Source organism: Dendropsophus ebraccatus, chromosome 11 (genome assembly GCF_027789765.1).
Source record: "Dendropsophus ebraccatus isolate aDenEbr1 chromosome 11, aDenEbr1.pat, whole genome shotgun sequence".
Classification (NCBI taxonomy): Eukaryota; Metazoa; Chordata; class Amphibia; order Anura; family Hylidae; genus Dendropsophus; species Dendropsophus ebraccatus.
Window position 1 is genome coordinate 17,749,181 of NC_091464.1, and position 21,792 is coordinate 17,770,972.

Sequence of the window (21,792 nt, forward strand, 5' to 3'; positions counted from 1 at the left end):
AGAGGAGAGGACTTAGTATAACCCAGGAATGGGGAGGTGGAAGTCCCAGGCGGGAAGTCAGAATGGTCTGTAATTGGGAGTAGGGGGCCAGTACGATCCACTAAGGAGCTGCCGGGTCCAGCTTGGTGGAGGCTTGCTATTGTGTGACGGGTGGAAAAAGACATGGAAGAAGTGTCCGATAAGGAAGGTGACCAGGTCCAGGGTAGGGTGGAGAGGGCTTTGGAGGATAGGTCTTGGGCAATACGGACCCACACTTTATTGTGTTCATTGTGGAACATGTCCAGAACCCGGGCGTGGACACAAGAGAGGTAGTAGAGTCTGCAGTCAGGGAGTCCAGCCCCGCCGAGCAGTTTAGGGCGAGATAAGACCAATCTGTTGAGACGAGGCCGTCTCGATGCCCACACAAAGGTCCCGAAACACCTCTGGATCTGCCGAAAATAGGAACAGGGAATGGATATCGGAATGGTCTGCAGGAGGTATAACAAACGGGGCATGAGAGTCATTTTTATAATGCTAATCCTCCCAAACCAGGAGAACTCGGCACGGTCCCAACTCTCCAAGTCCTTTTGGAACTGAGCCAATAAAGGTGCAAAGTTGACAGAGAACAAGGAGGACAGATCGGGGGGGGGGGGGGGGAGTTTAATGCCCCAAGTATGTAATACCTCGTGGAGGCCAGGAGAACGGGAAAGAAGATTTCAAGGCGAGTATCGTCTGTGTGGGTAAGGAAACGTCTAATGCCTCCGATTTTGTCAAATTGATCTTAAAGTTGGACCAGGAGCCAAATTCCGCCACCCGGGACATTAGGGAGGGGAGGGAGACTAACGGATTTGTGAGGTAGACCAATAGGTCGTCTGCAAATGCGGAACGGAAAACAGCTTTTTAAGGTCAGAAGGAAACTCTTTTCCTTAATAAAACCTATTACAGAGTTTCTTTAAATCACTTGCACTATTGATATTTATTGACTGCTGAAAAGTGACATTTAAATGAGTTACTCTTTAAAAACAAGCAAAGATTGCTATTTTATGGCTTCAGCAAGCGAGCACTGAACTCTGTGATTGATGCTCATTTCCTGTGCCTTTACTGGATTGTTTGTGCAGCTCAGTCAATGAATCGCCAGCTGTGTGTCCGAGAACCATGCATTGAATGGGCTGCATAACAGAACCAATCAGCTGAATAACAAGCATTTGCACTTTCGTTGGCTTATTGCTGGCCCCTGTACATGGGCTGATTGTCGACAACAAGCTTTCCTGGAAATGCTCGATGATGGGTCTGTGTCAAAGGGCCTTTAGTGCCTAGCTGCAGACCAAGGAAGGGGAGAAGTCCCTTGTTCTGTGATACAAGGACAAGAAATGAATGTATGGTCTACAGCATCTGCAAAACTACAACTCTCAGCATGCACATGAGAAAGTGACTGCATATGTTTGTATAGACCAGCACCAGTCTAAGCAGATGTAAATATAAATTCAAAAGGTATAGAGCACTAGATTTGAATGTGAAAGTTTAATACAGAGGTTGCAAGAAACTGCTAATCCAGTCAGACCACTTCCCAAGTTTTTATTTCTTTCCTTTATTAAAGTGTCCCTGTTACTTCAGAAAACGTCCGACATATCGTACAGATATTGGAAAAGTTTTTAAAGTTTATCTCGGAAGTTGTGGGTAATATACTCCTAGCTGTGTTACCTGTTAAAAGTTTTTTTTTTTTTTTAAAGGGCCTTAAATGAGGGCAGCATAAATTAGTGACAGAAATGGTGAACAGATTGGTGTATTACTTACATCATTCTGTACAGCTGTTCTCCTAATATGCAGAATAGGATTCTTGCCGCACCCCTCCCCCCGCCCTCCAGCTGTTGATTGACAGTTGATGCCTGTACATAGCATGGATAGATAACTGCCAATCAGCAGCTGGTGGGCGGAGTTTTCTGCTTCTCATGAATATCCAGGACTACTGGGCTCATGTACATAATAGAGAGGATACTTCTTGTCCATAATATTCAGGAGGAGATCTCTGGATCAGCTGCACAGAACAATGTAAGTGATACATCATTCTTTTCACCTTCTCTGCCACTAGTTTATACCACACTGAGATAGGACAGCAGAAACCTACTGACAGAGTCTCTTTAAAGTTACAGGGACATTTTAAGTGGGCAGGCTATGAGAAATCTTATAGCGAATTAAAAGACAAAAACATTAAGTGCTGTCAGCAAATATCGAAGTGCACTGCCAGGGATCTATGTGAGGAGAAGCAACTATGAACCTGCTACAACAAATCCTGCCCAAATCCTGTTGCATTGCGAGACGTTGGATTAGCGACATCATATACAGAATGAAAAGAAGGAATGTAATGGGTGCTGTTTGGGGTGGAATAAAGCAATAAAGCAGTTTCTCCTCGTCTCTATGCCCTGGCATCATTGCCATCAAAGGATACTGGGAGTTGTAGATAGTGAGACATCAACCCATTATAGCAGGGCTAGGGAACCTTGGCTCTCCAGCTGTTGCAAAACTACAACTCCCATCATGCCTGGACAGCTAAAGAGTTGTAGTTTTGCAGCAGCTGGAGAGCCAAGGTTCCCTAGCCCTGCATAATAAAAAGTGCAATAAGTACAGCTAAATATTTGGCAATGCATGATTTCTGAATTCAATGAATAAAGTTATAAATAAATAAAATAAGACTGTTCATCTACATCTTTGTATGGACCCTTCGGTGTCGGATAAGGTGAGAGCTTCGGAAAAAGCACTTCCCACACTCGGTGCAGGTGTAGGGCCTCTCTCCAGTGTGGACTTTTTGGTGCCTGACGAGATCGGAGCTGTGGCGGAAGCTCTTGCCGCACTCATTGCACACATAGGGACGTTCTCCGGTATGCACTCTCCTATGGATGATGAGATTGGAACTGTTTATAAAGCTTTTCCCGCACTCCTTGCAAACATAGGGCCGTTCTCCCGTGTGGATTCTCTGGTGCATGACTAAGTAGGCGCTACTGATAAAGCTTTTCCCACACTCCTTACAGACATGGGGTCTTTCCCCTGTGTGTGTCCGGTGATGGATGATGAGACTGGCATTTTGGGTAAAACTCTTGCCGCACACTGTGCAGGTATACGACTTAGCAGGTTTAGCTTTAGTTCCTGGCGTTATTATTTTAGGCTCTGAAGAGTCACCATTTGTGCCCCGGCCGCTCATGAAATGTTTCCTCCGGGTGCGAGTTTTCTGTGGGGTCACAGGCGATTGTCTAGTACATGAGGCCTCCTTTTCTGTGCCATGTTCCTCTCGTATCTGATTACTTATGGAGTTGGCACTAGCGTACTTTAGCGGGAGCGTTGACATACATGGTTTCCTCAAAGCAGCATTGGAATTGGAAGGGCTTTCTACTTTGCAAACTGTATTTACTGGAGCGGAATTAATGCACGGTCCACTGTGGAAGCTTTTAACATGAAGCACCTGTCTCTCTCTTTGGTTATAATCTTGCTGTGCACATCTATTATCTTCTGATGAAGTATTGGAAGAATTTACCACAGTCCTGGAGTCTTCCTCAAACTTGTCACTTTTACATCTACCTGTTCATAAAAAAAAAAGTGAATTAAAATTTACAAATATGAGAAGTCCCTTTGATGTCTCAATGATTTCCTTTCTAAAGGATGGTTTCATAATAGATATGAGTGAACCTCAAGCATGTTCGGGTTTGATGACTGGTGGAGGAAGAAGCGGAATGTAGCCCTAGGGAGTCCGGGAAAACATGGATACAGCATAGGCCATGGGTGGGCAACTAATTTTCCCATGGGGTCACATGAGAAATTGGAATGGTTTTAGAGGGCCAGACTAATATACTTAAAGGGATATTCCTCTCAAACATAACTTTTGATATGTTGCTGCCCATGGTCAGACAATTCCTTTCATACTTGTTATTATCTACTCAGTCTCCTTCCTCCAGTTCTGAGCTGCTGCTTTCTGCTTAAGACACAAAAAATCTGTGTGAGCTTTTCTCTCTGTCTCTCCCTCCTCCCCCCTCCCTTCTGAGACAGATGATGTAAACAAGTCCCTGGCAGGCTTTATCTGCAGCTTTGTAATGCTGGGAGGGTTAATCTGAGGTGAAGATGCTAATGGACTCACTGTGATTAACCCTCCCAGCATTACAAACAAGCTTCAATGTTACAGATAAAGCCTGCCAAGGACTTGTTAACATCAGCTGTCTCAGAAGGGAGGGGGGAGGAGAAATAGACACAGAGAAAAGCTCACACAGATTTTTGTGTCTTCAGCAGAAAGCAGCAGCTCAGAACGGGGGGAAGGAGACTGAATAGATAATTTTAAAGGGGAACTCTGGCCAAAATGATAAATTGGCTACAGGCAGGGGGGACATAATAAAGAAGCTCTACTTACTTGTGTCCGTGCCCACGCAATGCTAAGTCACAGAATCACTTACCTACGACGGAAGTCATTTTCTCCCGGCTTCTGATCCGAGAGGCCGGCGGGGGTCCTGGAGCTGAAAGGCAGAGCTGCGGGGGCACGGGGAGAGGTAAGTAGAGCTTCTTTATTATGTTCCTCCCTGCCTTCAGGTGATTTTTTTATGTTGGTCGGAGTTCTCCTTTAAAAGGGTAGTTCACAATTTTTTCTTTTGAATGAACTTGTGTCAGAAAATTAGATTTGTAATTAAAAAATCTCAAGTCTTCCAGTACGTATCAGCTGCTGTATGTTGTGCAGGAAGTGGTGTATTCTGTCCAGTCTGGAGACCAGAAGAGGTTTTCTATGGACAGTTCCTGACATGGACAGAGGTGGCAGCAGAGAGCACTGTGTCAGACTGCAAAGAAAACACCACTTCCTGCAGGACATACAGCAGCTGACAAGTACTGGAAGACTTTTTAATAGAAGTAAATTTCAAATCTCTGGCACCAGTTGATTTGAAAGAAAAAAAATGTTTTGGTGAACTACTCTTTTAATCTCTTTAACCCTTTAATCCAATCTATAGGTTCTAAAAAAAAACAAAAAACCTTTAATCTTCAGGAGTAAAGCAGAAGAAAACCCATACATACTTGTGGAAGAACTAGTTTTGCAGTTCCACTTTTGTGAATACAAATTGCTCCGCACACACAGCTCCTCTCCTCGGTGAATCCGCGATACTATCTCTGGCTTCACATAAATGTAACCTGATGGCAGAAAATACAGTGATGGGGAAAATAAAAGAACAGTGGTCAGTGACTACTAAGGGTAGTATTACATGGCCCGACAATAACTGTAAACGAACGCCGATCTGCTAGATCGGCGCTCGTTTACTGGGCCTATTACACGGCCCGATAATCGTTTAACAAGGGCTGTATGGACATTGTTACCGATGTCCTTGCAGCCCTTGCTTAAACTGCATACATTACCTATCCATGGTCCAGGGCTCCTCTTGTGGTCCGCTTCTCCCCCGGTCCTGCGCGCTGCAGCTTCAGAGCGGCCTGTCTTAGCTGACAGGCCGCTCAGCCAATCACTGGCCGCGGGGAGAAGCAGAGTGTAGGAGGAGCCCTGGACCATGGATAGGTAATGTATGCACTTTGCAAATCGTCAGCCGCCGGTCGCGCACCGTTATTACATGTAGCGATGCGCTGTCGGTGCCCGACAATTATAGTTCCAAAACCTATATCAACGATCAGCTGATGATCGTTGTCATCAGCTGATTGTTGTGTTTATTATGCGTAACGTTAATCGGCCGGATAGGGCCAATTTGGCCGATTATCGTTCCGTGTAATAGTATCCTAACACAGTGCTTGGCAGAGTGTGAAGCTGTCCCACAGGGCGAGCTACATAAACACCAGTGTAAAAGTAAAGGGCTGCTGTCCTACCCACTAAGGTTGGACTTTGGTGGATCTTTGTTGTCCCACTCTTGCAAGATTCCTTTTGTCTCTCTTCATGTGATTCCAGCTCCTCTACCGAGAAACGCACCGTGAGATTATCTGATTTTATTGATTCCTGCAACATAGAAATGATAAAAGTGTAAAAACCTAAATAAAAACAACAAAACACAGCAATCGCTGAACTCAGGGAGACCAGCGACAGAAAAATCATCAATTGGAGTACTCACTGAAGAGTCTCCACTGATGCATTGCCCCCTATAAATTTAAATATGCAAAAGAAGGGTCCGTGGAGTCTCAGTTACAAGTCTCAAAACACGGGAATAGCCAGATATCCCTCCAGGGGAGGAAAGCCTATTGCCAAGGGGGTGCCTTCCAGTGGGGAGATCACCAAACCACCCTGATACGTAGCCCCTTAAAGGGAACCTGTCACCCCCCGTGCCGGGGTGACAGGCTCCCGACCCCCCGTTAGAGCCCCCTATACTCACCTAATCCCGCGGGGTCCCGCTTCTGGAGGTGGTCGGGTGATGAAGATCTCAGCCGCTGCAGCCCGGCGCGCGCGCTGAGAGATGAGTCCAACGCTCATAGAGAATGACGGAGCGCTGGACTCTCCTGTCATTCTCTATGGGTGTTGAACTCATCTCTCAGCGAACGCGCCGGGCTGCAGCGGCTGAGATCTCCATCACCCGACCACCTCCAGAAGCGGGACCCGGCGGGATTAGGTGAGTATAGGGAGCTCTAACGGGGTTGGGAGCCTGTCACCCCGGCAGGATTCTGGCTATAGGCTTCCCTCCCCTGGAGGGATATCTGGCTATTCCCGTGTTTTGAGAATCGTAAATGAGACTCCACCGACCCTTCTTTTGCATATAAAAACCTAAATAGTCTAACTGCTGAAACAGTGAACAATATCACCCATGGTCTTTACGGCTTTTTCTTTAAATGTGTTATCCAGTATTAGTAAAACATGGCTGCTTTCTTTACAGAACAGCTCCACTCTTGCTTTCAGTTTCAGCGTGGTATCGCAGCTCTGTTCCGCTGACGTGAATGGAGCAGAGTTGCAATAACACAAATAACCTGAGGACAAATGAGAACGCTGTTTTTTTTGGGGAAAAAAAAGATGGCTTCAAAAAGTCACTGATTTTGCACTAACCACATTGTTTGTACAAAAATTGGCAACTTTTTCCCCAGCGCATGCCCTGGTCGCCCAATGGGGGGACACGGCAAGGTTTGAAGGGTCTTGGCCTCCTCCCCCATGCCTGATGAATCGCAGTGATTTCTGAGGCTGCCATAAATCCAGCATAGGGACAGGGATTTAGGTCAGATCAGCATAATACAGGTACACTGATCTTGATTAACCTCCCCCTATGTTTTTCTAATCTCAGACAACCCTTTAATGAGTTTAGGCTAAAGGGAGATTTCTACCTAAATCTGGTCCCAAGACAAAATGATATATCTTGTACGTAATAATTTAGTACTTAAAGGGGTATTCAAAAAATAAAATGCACAAAAAGCATATAGGGTCCAATTCCACACTGCACCTTTCCCGCTTGTCTATGCTGCTCCTCATGGTAGCTGGCCAGAAAAACTACACGAGTCAGTTAAGGCCCTATTACACCAGACAATTATTGGCCGTACTTGGCCAATTACGACTGTTCCAGCCGATAACTGTTTGGTGTAATGGGTCATGTTAAAAGACCAAGATCAGCCGAAATGCACAATGCTGGCTGATCATGGTCTTTCAACATGTTGAAACGCAATGATCAGGTCAGTGACGGTCTGCTGCTTGACGCTCCGTGTAATAGGGGCAGTGGCAGCAGACTGCAGCTGACCTCAGATCATCCAAGCAGCCCCTCCTGCAGCTACCTGTGCCCCCCTTCCCTTGCTGTCTGTGCATGTAATAGCACAGGGAGCAAGCGGGGAACGATGGGGAAGCGAACGATAAACTGACAGGTCGGCGGTCGCTTTCCCCTCATCATTGTACCGTGTAATACGGCCTTTACAGAAGATTTTTACCGCTTGCTTGACCCAAAGAGAGTCTCACTGCTGGAAGTCAATCACACAAAGCAGATAAGAGATGCTATAAGACATTAACATTAAAGTGAATGTACCATCAGGCACGGGCTGAAGCACTGGAGGCGGCACGACCCAACACCAGTGAGAGGTAAACCCCGACCCTCTATGATACGGCCCCATTGAATCTAATGAAGCCACATCATAGAGGGGCGAGGGGTTCCTCCCAATGGTGGTGGGTCGTGCCGCCTCCAGTGCTTCAGCCCAGGCCTGATGGTACATTGACTTAAAGGGTATGTTTACAATGAGGAATAGAGGAGGAAGAGGAAAGTTTTCTGCTTCTTCTGCTCTGGCTGAGGAATTCAAATAGGATGTGAGCGGAAAGTGGAAATACAACGCTCCAATAACTTCTATGGAATTTCTCAAGCGGAATCCGCCTAAAGTTTTAACATGTCAAATCTTTGGGCGGAAAGCGGATCCATGGCTGAACATTCTGCCGTGTTAGCAACAGAGCTAAAATCCCATTGAACACAATGGGACATTGAACAAATGATGAGATACTGTGGCTGGCACTACCAGGTAGTTCACATTGGATTCATGGAAAAAACTGCAGGGAATGGAAAGTGTACTATTATATGGTGGTGCTCACCCCTTATAGAAAGCCAGATAGGCGCAGTCTCAAAATTCATAGAAAAAGTGATTAGGAGGGCACTCACCATTAAAATATAGCCTTTATTTCATTTCTTTAAAACCGTCCATGCAGTCAGGTACGAGGACGCCAGCTCCGGCGTGATTGTGAGGGGCGTGACAGCTGTTTCACATGTGATTCGTGCTTCTACAGACGCTCATAAGCACGAATCACGTGTGAAACAGCTGTCACGCCCCTCACAATCACGCCGGAGCTGGCGTCCTCGTACCTGACTGCATGGACGGTTTTAAAGAAATGAAATAAAGGCTATATTTTAATGGTGAGTGCCCTCCTAATCACTTTTTCTATGAACAATGGGACATTACTTTGCACATATTTTACAGGGGGAATTTCAAGTGGAACATTTAAGAACATTTAAACATTTAAGCTAAAATTAAGCACGGATTCAGCTTGAAATTCCTCGCCTATTCCTCAGTGTTAAAGCGACTCCGTACCCACAATCTGACCCCCCCAAACCACTTGTACCTTCGGATAGCTGCTTTTAATCCAAGATCTGTCCTGGGGTCCGTTCGGCAGGTGAAGCAGTTATTGTCATAAAAACAACTTTTAATCCGGCAGCGCTGTGTCTAACGGCCGGGGCTTACATTTGTATATGCATTAGGCTGGCACCACCTCTCTGTCCTCCCCACCCTCCTTATCATTAGGAATACTCCAGGCAGATTGTCTCCTTTTCCCCATCTGTGGCAGCCCGACACATGGGCTGGATCGTTAATACACCTGTGCAAAGCTCAAACAGCAGTAAATGTTCCTGGATCATTCCTAATAATGAGGGTGGGGAGGAAGGACGGTGAGGTAGTGCCAGCCTAATGCATATAAAAATGTAAGCCCCGGCCATTAGACACATCGCTGCCGGATTAAAAGTTGTTTTTATGACAATAACTGCATCACCTGCTGAACGGACCCCAGGACAGATTTTGGATTAAAAGCAGCTATCCGAAGGTACAAGTGGTTTGGGGGGGTCAGATTGTGGGTACAGAGTCGCTTTAACATACCCTGACTGTCAAGGCCCTATTACACAAAATTAGGGGCCGTAGTTGGCCGATTATTGGCCATTACGGCTGATAATTGCTTTGTGTAATAGAAGACATTAATCAGCCGACATGAATAATGTCCAAGATCGTGGATCCACAGCTCCATAAAAGTTATAGACTTTATTGAAGGTACATTAAAAACTTCACACAATTAAAAGTGCTCCGACGCGTTGCGGAGGCTCCCCTCCTTAATCATGATTAAGGAGGGGAGCCTCCGCAACGCGTCGGCGCACTTTTAATTGTGTGAAGTTTTTAATGTACCTTCAATAAAGTCTATAACTTTTATGGAGCTGTGGATCCACGATCTTTGACTATATTTGAATACGGAGCACGGCCCGCTCTACTATTCCACGCGCTCCCAACAGGAGAACTGCACAAAGATAAGAACAGCTGAGAAAGGGTGAGCTGTAAATTTGTTTGATTATGAATAATGTCCGTTGATCGTTGTTTTTCAACATGTTAAAAGACAAACGACCAAGATTGCAACGATCTGCTCTTTAGCGCTCCGTGCAATTGGAGCGGTGGCAGCAGACCACCACTTCCTCCTATGGGCTCCTTGCGATGCCCCCCCCACACACACCATTTACCTGCTCAGTGTCGGTGCGTGTAACAGCGTCGACATTAACCTGGAAATGAGAAGCAAGTGAGCGCTGACCTGACAGAGATTGCCCCGTGTAATAGGGGCTTCAGAGTACTAGACAGAGCTACTGCACTTCTCCATAGAATAAATATATGCCTTTGTATGAAAAGTGCATGTACAGGAGAATCTACAACATAATGTAGAGGTCACATGGTCACCCAAGGAGCCTAAAAACGACCATCACAGCACCACAAACTCTGTAATGTCCCCATGTTCTCACATTATACAAAGATAAGAAAGCTACTGCTTACCTCCCCATCTAAAGCGTGGCTGCTCTCACTGTCTGTGTCACACTCAGCCATTTGGAGGGCCAGCTTAGGAAAAATAGCAATTTGAAAAAAAAATAAAAATCATTGGAAAAAACAATGGCAGCCATACAAATGAGCAGATGTTAAAAATCACAGCAAATATCCTATACCATCCTGTAACTGACAGGCTCTTTAGTACATCACAATTTTGTGGTGTCCTGCAGATGTATATGATAGATCGGGGGGGGGGGCCTTGGCTCTCCAGCTGTTGCAGAACTACAACTCCCATCATGCCTGGACAGTCAAAGTCTAATGATATGACCAGAAAAATACCAAGGTCAGGCATCCATCCAGACAGCTGTTTTGGGGTGTTGCCCCTCATTAGTGTGGAGTAGGCTATGTGGCTTAAAGGGGTACTCCGGGCTGGGGTTATTTTCAGTGTATGGCCGGGGAAGTGGTGGATATAGAGGCCGCTGGTCACTTACCTCCCTGGTTCTAGCGCCGCCCTGTTCTCCTGTCCCTCTGCCGCTTCCTGGTCTGAGCTGCGTCTTGAGACGTGATGTCTCAAGGCAGCTCAGCCATTCAGAGACAGAGGTGGGACTCCGCTTCGACCACTGAATGGCTGAGCTGCGTTATAGCGAAAATTCGAACGATAATCGTTCTGTGTAAACGCACCATTAGACTTGTAAATTGAGTTGGACATTGACTGAAAGGACCACTTAAAGGGGTAGTGCGGCGCTAAAGATTTATTCACAAAATAACACACATTACAAAGTTATACAACTTTGTAATGTGTGTTATGTATGTGAATGGCCCCCTTCCCCGTGTTCCCCCACCCCCAGAAGTGTGGTGCATTATACTCACCGCATTACTGTCGACCCCCGTCCACCATCCACCATCTCGTGACAATGATGACACGGGGAAGGGGGCCATTCACTTGCATAACACACATTACAAAGTTGTATAACTTTGTAATGTGTGTTATTTTGTGAATAAATGTTTAGCGCCGCACTACCCCTTTAATATGCTGGTGTTGGCGGTCTCCTTACAGAAGCTGCACCTTGGCTAGGTCCTTCCCTGGATGGATATCTGGTTAGTCCTTTGCTCTGAAACTCTTAGGTTCACACGCATCTGCTGCGATTCCCGTACTGTCAGTGTTTACATACTCGCAGCAGAATTTTCATCGAGTATATAAAGACCGTCCCCATTAACCTCCTCCTGGCTCCCTGACGTCCCTCTCAGCCAATCAGTGCACTGTCCTGCCACAGCCACTGAGTGTCAGGATGCCGGGAGCCACAGAAGCAGGCCGGAGCGCGGACCAGTATTCACCGAGCTGCTGTGGGTTAAGGGGGACGGGGTTTACACACTCCCAGTGGGATAAAAATGTATGTAAACCTATTAATACTGACAGTTTCGGGAATCACAGCAGATTTCACCCTAAATGAGGCTCCAGAGACTCATTTTGCATATTGTATTTCCCAGAGGGCAATGCACCTAGGATTTCACTGCACTGAGCGCTTTAACCGCGTTTTCTTTGGCCGTTCTCCCTGAGATCAGTGATCTGTGTTCTGATTGGTCGAGATCTGAGTGTCTTGACACCCACTGGGAGAAGCGTGCAGGAAGTCCCAGGGTTCCCTCCTACTGATCGGTGATGGAACCCTAAAGGTACGTTTACACGAAACGATAATTGGCCCGATCGCACGATTAACGATGTCGGAGTAACGATTTTCTTTTCATAACGATCAGCGTTTAGACGGTACGATATATCGTACGGAAAATTCGCTTTGCGATCGCTTAAGCCTATCTCACACATTGGTTAAATCGGGGAACGACTGTTTACACGGAACGATCTGCGAATTTTGTTATGAACGACGATTTTAGAACATGTTGAAAGATCAAAATGAACGATTTATCGTTCGTCGTTTGATCGTTCGCTGCGTTTACACGTACAATTATCGTTCGAATTCGATCGTTATCGCGCAAATTCGTACGATAATCGTTACGTGTAAACGCACCTTTAGCCTGGGCACTGTAGACTTATTGTTACCATCCATCACAGGTCAGTATAACAGGCCATATGTCTCCTATCCCCATGATGGTGGCATCTGGGCTCTGTTCACACTGTATCCTCACCAACCACTGAAATATATCGATATTAATTCTTCATACTATTGCAGTGAATGTAACCTGCTACCATCTGATCGCTTCCCTTTCAACCTGCTAAATACCGATGCGATATAATTAGTAGCAATAACGCAATAATAATGTGAACAGCGTCTATGCGTTGCTGTCTCAGCCTGACCGCATGTTTACCCGATCAGTGGGGATGTCACTGCACACAGATAAGTGACAGGTGACACGTGACGCTGCAGCCTCTGTCACGACAATACCGATAACATAGGTGAAGCCTACCCGGGCCCAGTGTATAACCCTCCGCTGTACGGCAATGGAAACAGAGAATACTACACAGGTCACACCGCCCCCTGTATACAGCTGAGGCTATACAGAGCAATGACCGGGCCGCGGCACTCTCCTACCTGACAGCCCTGTATAATGACACACACAGCGGCAGCAGGATGACAGCTCCGCAGATGCTACTGCGCTGTAGGACCTTCCGTCACGTCACGGCCATGTGATCAGTCATGTGTAGGGGAGGAGTCAGGCGGGGTGTCCTAGTTACCGTGTGAGGAGAGTTAGCGGCTCTGAGGGAGCGCGCTGAGGGGAAGGAGTGGCGTGGATCTGCCGTGCATGAGGCACAGATACACGTGTATCCTCTAGTGGGTTTCGTATTTGATCAGCCTTTTTAGCCATTTTTCTTACAGAAAATTTATGATAACCATTATCCGTAAGTGAAGTGTTCTGAGTGGAATGTAGTTAAAAATGGCTGATAGTACCCAGTGGTTGGCATGAGTTGGTGGTATTAGTCAGGTCTGATGTGGTGGTATTCAGCACAATATGGCAGTGTTGTTCAGGTCTGGTATAGCGATGTTATTCAGTCACAGTATGGTGGTATAGCGGTGTTATCCAGTCACAGTATGGCGGTATCGTTCAGGTCTGGTATAGCGGTGTTATCCAGTCACAGTATGGTGGTATTAGTCAGGTCTGGTATAGCGGTGTTATCCAGTCACAGTATGGTGGTATTAGTCAGGTCTGGTATAGCGGTCTTATCCAGTCACAGTATGGCGGTATCGTTCAGGTCTGGTATAGCGGTGTTATCCAGTCACAGTATGGTGGTATTAGTCAGGTCTGGTGTGGCGGTGTTATCCAGTCACAGTATGGCGGTATTAGTCAGGTCTGGTTTTGATCCGTTTTTTTTTTTTACAATGAAAGTCAATGGAAAAACGGATCAAAACGGATGCACACAAATGCATCAGTTTTTTTCATCCGTTTTTTGCAAAAAACGTATTGTAAAAATGCAGTGTGAACCCAGCCTCACAGTAAGGCGGTATTGGTCAGGTCTGGTATAGCGGTGTTATCCAGTCACAGTATGGTAGTATTTAGAGATGAGCGAACCGGGTTCGGGTTCGAGTCGATCCGAACCCAAACGTTTGGTATTTGATTAGCTGGGGCTGCTGAACTTGGATAAAGCTCTAAGGTTGTCTGGAAAACATGGATACAGCCAATGACTATATACATGATTTCCACATAGCCTTAGGGCTTTATCCAACTTCAGCAGCCACCGCTAATCAAATGCCGAATGTTCGGGTTCGGATCGACTCCAGCATGCTCCAGGTTCGCTCATCTCTAGTGGTATTGGTCAGGTCTGGTGTGGCGGTGTTAAAGGGTTCCCTTGAGCATAGTATAAAGCACCTGGAGCGGCCCCGACACATATCGGCCGCAGCAGGTGTTTTATAACGGAGAAAATGACTTTTATTCCCCGGCTCGTGACTAGATACGAGCGAGGAAGTAGTCATGGTGGGCGGCTCCCCGCTCGTATCTAGTCATTGCGCTCTGCCTGTCGGCGCGCTCAGAGGGGATGATTGACAGGCAGAGAGGTCCGTTACTGGCCTCTCTGCCTGTCAATCATCCCGCTGAACGCGCTGACAGGCAGAGCGCAGTGACTAGATACGAGCGGGGAGCCGCCCACCATGACTACTTCCCCCGCTCGTATCTAGTCACGAGCCGGGGAATAAAAGTCATTTTCTCTGTTATAAAGCACCTGCTGCAGCCGCGGCCGGTACGCGCCGGGGCCGCTCCAGGTGCTTTACACAATGATCCAGGGAACCATATCAGCCCAAACGGGCTGATTGGTTCCCTTTAAATGTGATACCTTGCACTATTACTTACCAATCCTGTGGTAAAAATTCCTTCAGACAATATGCAGACTGCTCTAATCATTGATTCAATGAGGAAACTTGTTTATGTTTTAAGCCATTTAAAACAATGAAAAACACGATACAGACAATGTTTCTACATGTAGAGAAATGCATGTGGCCAAAACCACTCTCCCCTACGGTGCCCAAGATGGGGTGTCTTCAGGCCTAGGGCAGCAGCAGCTGTTAATATGGCCCTGCCTGTAACAGAACAGCTGCTACCTGTGATTATCCGAGAGCCGTACTTTACATTGTGTTCACAGTCTATTTTGTGTGTGGATTCATAGACAGCAATGTAATCGGATGCTGTCATTAAAAATTTGCCATTATTGCAAACCTGGTCCCCGGCGGTGTCAGGCTTCTATGGAGAGCAGAAAACACCAATAGATATACTGTGTATACCTTGGAGGTGGGAGACCCCACTACTGGGACTATAGTAACTAAACAGGTCATTTAAAGTGCATGTGCATGTTTGTAAACCACATAATAAGCCCATTCAGCATAAATGCATATAAGAAAATAAAGTGTCAATGCTATAATGCTTCAGTACGCTGAACAGAGAGAAAAATGCAGAATATAATATTGCAATATTGTGTTACCCCCAAATATGTAATGTCCCAGTCCGCTGGCCTCCCACCTCACTCCAGTGGGAGTGCCTCCCAGTCTGGCCCGGTCCTCTGCACCTCCAGGTGATGGATACCCGGAACTCCCCGGCTGCCCCCGAGTGCCCGGAGATCCCGTGTATGCTGCGGCACCGGGCAGTTCGGCCAGATAATGGCATATTTGCCTAATAAACCCAATTACAAAGTTTCTTAAAATCTCCTGGACTATTGATTTAGACTTTTTGATTGCTTTTTATTACATTTTTTCTGGATTTGATGCGATCAAAAATGCACAATTTTACACTTTGGGATTTTTATGCGCTGACGCCGTTTACTGTGCGAGATCAGTAATGTGATTAATTAATAGTTCGGGCGATTACGCAAGCGGCGATAGCAAACATGTTTATTTATTTATTTATTTATTTACTTTTATTTATAACCTGGGAAAAGGGGGGTGATTAAGACTTTTATTAGGGGAGGGGGCTTTTTATTGACAACACTTTATTTTTATTTTTTTACACATATACTAGAAGCCCCCCTGGGGGACTTCTAGTATATACACTTTGATCTCTCATTGAGATCTTTGCTGTATAGATATACAGCAAAGATCAATGAGATCGGTACTCGTTTGCTTTCGGCTGCTGCAGCCGGCATCAGGCACGGAGATCGCTTCTCCGGGACAACGTCCCGGAGGAGCGATCTCAAATGCTGCGTCCGGTAATCGGATGCAGCTGTCATGTTTGACAGCTGCATCTGATTACTGTATTAGCGGGCATGACGATCGGACCGTGCCCGCTAATACCTGCGGTCCCGGGCTACAAGCGGCACCCGGGACAGCCGCGGTTCATAGCGGGGCCGTTGTGCGGCCCCGCTCTGAACACCTCTTACGGGTGCATGACGTACCGGTACGTCATGCATCCTTAAGAGGTTAAGTAGTTCATATAACAAAACTCTTTGAAGGATGCATGAATAAAGTGCTGAATGATCAGGGTCCCTCATTTATGCGTAATATGCGGTAGATGATTAGGAATGAAATAAGGGTATGTACATGTTTCCTGATATTTCATGCCCCTTTATTTTTTGTAAAAATCGTTTAGTTAGTACCACTTTTTTACTCTACCGATGTCCTTGCAGCCCTTGCTAAACAATTGTCGGGCCGTGGAATAGTAAACGAGCGCCGATGTAGCAGATCGGGCCCTGCTCGGCCCGTGGAATAGGACCCTTAGAGTCTAGAATAGGCTGTGTCCTTTGTGTTTGAAGCATGGGCAATTTGGCTCAAGGAATGGAAGGGTGATGTCACTTTCAAGTCCAAGTTGTGTGGTGTCCCCTGTGAGGGCAAGTCTTTATTCGGAACGGCCCTTGATAATATCCTTGAAAAAGCTTCGGATAGAAAGACCGCTCATCCCGCAACAGCCCAGCCGTTCTTTCAAAGGGAGAGGTAAGAACACACAGAAAGGGGGGTCTGCCTACAAAAGAGAGTGGAGAGCCCCTAAAATGTCCAAGGGGTTTCTCTTTTCGAGTTCAGACCCAATGACGCCAGGGCCCTGTGGGAGGTCGCCTTCTGTATTATGTGTCTGAGTAGTGCAGTATTTCTAACAGTACTTTTGTGTTAGGGTGGTATTACACGGAACGATAATCGGCCGAATTGGCCCGATTCGGCCGATTATCGCTCCGTGTAATAAATGCAACGATCAGCCGATGACAACGATCATCGGCTGATCGTTGATATAGGTTAGAACCTATTTTCGTCGGGCGCCGACCGCGCACCGCTGCGTGTAATAGCGGTGCGTGGCCGGCGACTAACGATATACATTACCCATCCACGTTCCAGGGCTGCTCCTGCCGCCCGCTTCTCCCTGCGTCCCGCGTGCGCTCTAGCGTCACAGAGGCCTGTCAGCTGATAGGCCGCTCAGCCAATCACAGGCCGCGGCGGTCCCGGCCTGTGATTGGCTGAGCGGCCTACCCGCTGACAGGCTGCTGTGACGCTAGAGAGCGCGCGGGACCCCCGGGAGAAGCGGACGCAGGAGCAGCCCTGGAACGTGGATGGGTAATGTATGCCAGTTTAGCAAGGGCTGCAAGGACATCGGTAACGATGTCCTTGCAGCTCTTGTCAAACGATTATCGGGCCGTGTAATAGGTCCAGTAAACGAGCAACGATTAGCAGATTGCTGCTCGTTTACAGGTATTATCGGGCCCTGCTCGGCCCGTGTAATACCACCCTCAGACACAATAAAATATGGCTTAAAAATCTCCTTTGTGTCCTCCCTAGGGGAAAGATTTGTTACTACTGATTTGTCCCGATAAGCATGCAGCCCTTATTCTAGAATTACACACAAGGTTTGAGATAAGGGGAACGGGGTAATCTAACAATTTAGGCTGCAGTACCACCCTGCACCACCAGATGTCACCTTATCAAATAAAAACAACCCACACTATACTTTATACAAACGAACACTGGGCTTAGTTCATAAAAAAAAATATATAATTTTTATTATGTATACATTGGTACCAAATACATATTATATCTCATTCAAGTAAAATTTAAAAATGACCACAAAAAGTTAATTAAAAAAAAACATTACATAAAAAACTGGTGTCAGCAGATATAAATCATCATGGAAGGTGCCGCTATGATAATATCTTTTGTTTTAGCACTCTACCTCAATATGCTGCACAGGGGTATATATATATCTGGGAGCTAAAGAGTCTCCTAATATCCCATATGCTTACATACAAATTCCAAGGGGTCTAAAATCAGCTACTATTATCCTCTAGTTCTATTGCACTCACCCATGCTGCCAGAACACCAGAAAGAGCCGTCCCTACGTACGTATTGTTATCTTCCTCAGGGAACTGCCCCCTTCTATTCCCTACCCCCTTATATATGTCTAAGTCCCAATTAACTTACCCGCATTTCCGGGATTGCGGCGCGCCGAGCCGGAAGCGGAGGCCGCGTCACATCCGAGCAGGCAACTCACTCCTAGTGCGCATGACCGCAACATTACGTCACGGACATGCGCACATCGGATATTGAGGCCAACCGGATACGACGCCGGCGTCAGCGACCGTCTCAGCGCGCACGCCCAGAGATGCCGGGTCACATGTTTTAATCGTCCAATAAGAGCATACCATATCTATACCAATGCAGATGTGTGTATAACATTATCAGTAACCCAATCTATATAAGATGACCATTCTATTCTAGAAGTACAATCTTTGCTTGACAAACAGGTTTTGGTTCCTGTCCCTGAATCAGAGTGGAGTAGAGGTCTCTACTTCACACTATTCTTGGCCAGGAAGCCCAATGGTTCGTTCAGAACCATTATCAATTTAAAACCTCTAAACAAATTCCTGACTTATGAAAGATTCAGAATGGAGATTCAGAATGGAGTCAGTCTCTTTGGCCATTTTGAGTCTTTCAGAAGGTTGTTTTATGGCCACCCTGGATTTAAGAGATGCATACTATCACATCCCCATTCACACAGATCATCATAGGTTCCTTAGGGTTGCAGTTAAAATGGGGGATACTGTCTACCATTATCAGTATCAGGCGTTATCTTTTGGCATCTCCCAGGCACCCAGGGTATTTACAAAGGTGATGGCAGAGGTCATGGCTCACATTAGGGAGAAGGACATTATCATAATTCCCTATCTAGATGACTTTCTATTAGTCAGTGACTCGGCTATCTCTCTTCAGTGCTAGATTGGTATAGTGGAAGGAATTTTGTCTAGACTGGGATGGGAAGTGAATGATGAAAAATCTAATAAGGTCCCCTCACAAACCTTTTTACCACAATAAGATTTCTTTAGTCTCTTCTAAAGCTCAGAATCTCATAGATCATCCACTCACTACCTCACTACTATAGAAAAGCCATGTCAGTTTTAGGCCTGTTCACTTCCTGCATTCCTGCCATCCCCTGGGCACAATATCACTCCAGGGTCCTTTAGGCACAAATACTTAGTGATTGGAATGGTACAGTAGAATCCCTTGATTCTCCCTTTATTCTGTCTCCACAGACTTGCAGATCCCTTTCTTGGTGGACAGACATAGACCATCTATCCAGGGATCTTCCCTGGAGCCCCAAGGACGTCATCACCATCACCACAGACGCCAGTCCTCAGGGGTGGGGGGCTTATTCAGGTTCTCTGGTTTTCCAGGGGCTTTGGATCCTGGAAGAAGCCAAAGACCCCCAAAATGTCAGGGAACTAAGAGCAGTATTCCTCTCCTTGTCCCACGTCCTTCCGTTTCTGGAGGGGAAAGATGTAAGAGTCTTATCAGGCAACCAGACTACAGTCGCCTACATCAATCATCAAGGGGGCTCCAGGTCTCAGAATCTTATGAGAATCTCACACTTCCTGTTCAGGTTAGTGGAACCACATTGCCTCCCTCTATCAGCCTTATATCTGAAGGGTGTGGAAAACTTCAGGGCGGACTTTCTCAGCAGACAGTCCCTCAATCAGGGGGAATGGGAACTATGCCAAGAGACATTTCAAGAGATATGCAATTTGTGGGGCACCCCAAAGATAGACTTATTTGCCTCGCGAATGAACAGGAAGGTCAAGAACTTCTCACTGTGCCCAGGAGACAATCCCCTGGCAATAGACGCTCTAGCTCAACCATGGGACAGGGGCCTCTCATATGTCTTTCCGCCAATCAGACTCTTGCCCAGAGTGATCAGAAAGATACGACGGGACAGGGCCCACATAATCCTCATAGTGGCCTTCTGGGCAAGAAGGGTATGGTTTCCTTTTTTGAGGAAAATGTCCTTGTCAGATCCATGGGTGCTACCAGAGAGGGGGGATATGCTCAGCCAGGCCTTGATATGTCATCCACAAGTGCAGAACCTTCATCTGACAGCCTGGCACTTGAAAGGCAACTACTAGTTGATAGAGGCTTCTCATCAGATTAAATCTCTACATTGCTAGCTAGTAGAAAATGGTCACTTCCCTCATTTACCTTAGGACATAGAAGGAGTTTGGAAAGATTCGTTAATAAACCTATAAATGTCCTTGCCCCCACAGGAGGGACTAAATAAACATCTCAGACCTAGTACGATAAAGGTACAGATATCTGCCTCAAGTGCCCTTTTTGACTGTAAACTAGCCGACCACCACTGGATTAAAAGATTTGTTAAGGCGGCCTCTAGACTTCATTCCACGATTAAATCCAGACTTCCTCCCTGGGACCTTAATTTAGTGTTAAATGGACTCACCACTGCCCCTTTTGAACCCATGACAGACTGTAACATAAAATTTGTCACTTGGAAACTATCATTTTTGCTTGCTGTAACATAAGCCAGTAGAGTAGGTGAGATAAGAGATTTTTCCATTCAGCCTCCTTATATGACTATTAGGGATGATAGTTTTTTTTTTTTTTTTAATTCTTTATTTTGAAGTGACAAAAAGGAAGAAACAGGCAACATCCCTCCGCTCCTTTCCACAAACTTATGGTACAGGGTAATAAACAGTGACTGGGACAATATCCAGCATCATCATACGGTGGTTACGCAAAAAAGAGAATAAAAGTAATAACTAACTGGAAACAAGCAAATGGACATAACCCAAGACATTCACTTTTTGCAAGAGCTGAGAGTGGCGACTGCGCCCCTTGTAGTGTCGAGGGTTCCCTTCCCCACAGTAACGATAATCTGCCCAATTCGGCTGATTATCGCTCGGTGAAATAGAGAGAACGATCAGCCGATGATCGTGTCATCGTGTCAATAACTTGTCAAGTGCCCCTGAGAATCAATTACAGCTTGACAACAATGTCTCATGCTGTTCACAAGTCGTCTTATTCTCTGCTGAGATATGTCATACCTTGATGAGCTGGAGCATAGGTCTCCAAAGTGCGTCCCTCCAGTTGCAATACTACATTTTCCATCATGCCTGGACAGCCAAATCCAAAGCTTTAGCTGTCCGGGCATGATGGGGATTGTGGTTTTGCAACAGCTGGAGGGCCGCAGTTTGGAGACACATGAGCTGGAGCCTTCTCGTCCATGAAGAGGAGATAAGCATCTGTTTCAATCCGTTTTTGCATCTCTTTATATCATCCATTTTTTCCATAGAACGATATGTTAAACGGACAGCAAAAACACAATGTGAACCTAGCCTAAATTGGCAAAATTACTGACCTACCTAAAAAGTAAATCAAAAGTGATCAAAATGTCAAATATAGGCCAAGATGACACCACAAAATATCAACTTATCCCATGAAACAAGCTCTCATCCCGAAATTTTTTTTCCTGTTCTCAGAATATGGCAACATACAAATATGATTTTAATTGTGTAATTATAAAAAACCAAAAAAGTATCTAAATTGACAAATTTGTACTGACCTGCAAAATAATGCTAATTGGTCATTTATACTTCATGAAGAATTTTGTTTAAAAAAAAAAAACAGCAATCAGAATGTCACCACA

General features: G+C 46.0%; 2 protein-coding genes across 4 annotated transcripts; one reads left to right on the forward strand and one right to left on the reverse strand.

The window, feature by feature from the left end:
* Positions 1 to 2,544: 2,544 nt before the first annotated feature.
* LOC138767584 (zinc finger protein 8-like) lies at positions 2,545 to 13,087 on the reverse strand. Of its 3 annotated transcripts, none has more exons than XM_069945182.1 (6): positions 12,996 to 13,087; positions 10,462 to 10,524; positions 10,158 to 10,196; positions 5,812 to 5,938; positions 5,020 to 5,133; positions 2,545 to 3,549 (listed from the first exon to the last, which is right to left on the reverse strand). In XM_069945182.1, exons 2-6 carry the CDS (start codon positions 10,510 to 10,512, stop codon positions 2,678 to 2,680), a joined length of 1,203 nt encoding a protein of 400 aa, XP_069801283.1. In that variant the 5' UTR covers positions 10,513 to 10,524; positions 12,996 to 13,087; the 3' UTR covers positions 2,545 to 2,677. The 3 variants fall into 3 exon arrangements, with proteins under 3 accessions (XP_069801283.1, XP_069801284.1, XP_069801285.1); XM_069945183.1 differs by lacking the exon at positions 12,996 to 13,087 and adding an exon at positions 10,944 to 11,184; XM_069945184.1 differs by lacking the exon at positions 10,158 to 10,196.
* LOC138767374 (uncharacterized) lies at positions 11,742 to 20,283 on the forward strand. The gene is made up of 4 exons (XM_069944873.1): positions 11,742 to 11,796; positions 13,218 to 13,225; positions 16,754 to 16,811; positions 19,391 to 20,283. Exons 1-4 carry the CDS (start codon positions 11,742 to 11,744, stop codon positions 20,281 to 20,283), a joined length of 1,014 nt encoding a protein of 337 aa, XP_069800974.1.
* Positions 20,284 to 21,792: the final 1,509 nt, after the last annotated feature.

What these genes read in the sequence shown, in the direction of transcription:
- LOC138767584 (XM_069945182.1), bottom strand. Translation starts at nt 10,512, where the DNA reads ATGGCTGAGTGTGACACAGACAGTGAGAGCAGCCACGCTTTAGATGGG. An exon ending in GCCACGCTTTAGATGGGGAG is followed by an intron (nt 10,197 to 10,461) that starts GTAAGCAGTAGC and finishes TCTCATTTCCAG; the next exon opens with GTTAATGTCGACGCTGTTAC. An exon ending in CCAAAGTCCAACCTTAGTGG is followed by an intron (nt 5,134 to 5,811) that starts GTAGGACAGCAG and finishes TTCTGCCATCAG; the next exon opens with GTTACATTTATGTGAAGCCA.
- LOC138767374 (XM_069944873.1), top strand. Translation starts at nt 11,742, where the DNA reads ATGCCGGGAGCCACAGAAGCAGGCCGGAGCGCGGACCAGTATTCACCG. An exon ending in CCGTTCTTTCAAAGGGAGAG is followed by an intron (nt 16,812 to 19,390) that starts GTAAGAACACAC and finishes CTGTCTCCACAG; the next exon opens with ACTTGCAGATCCCTTTCTTG.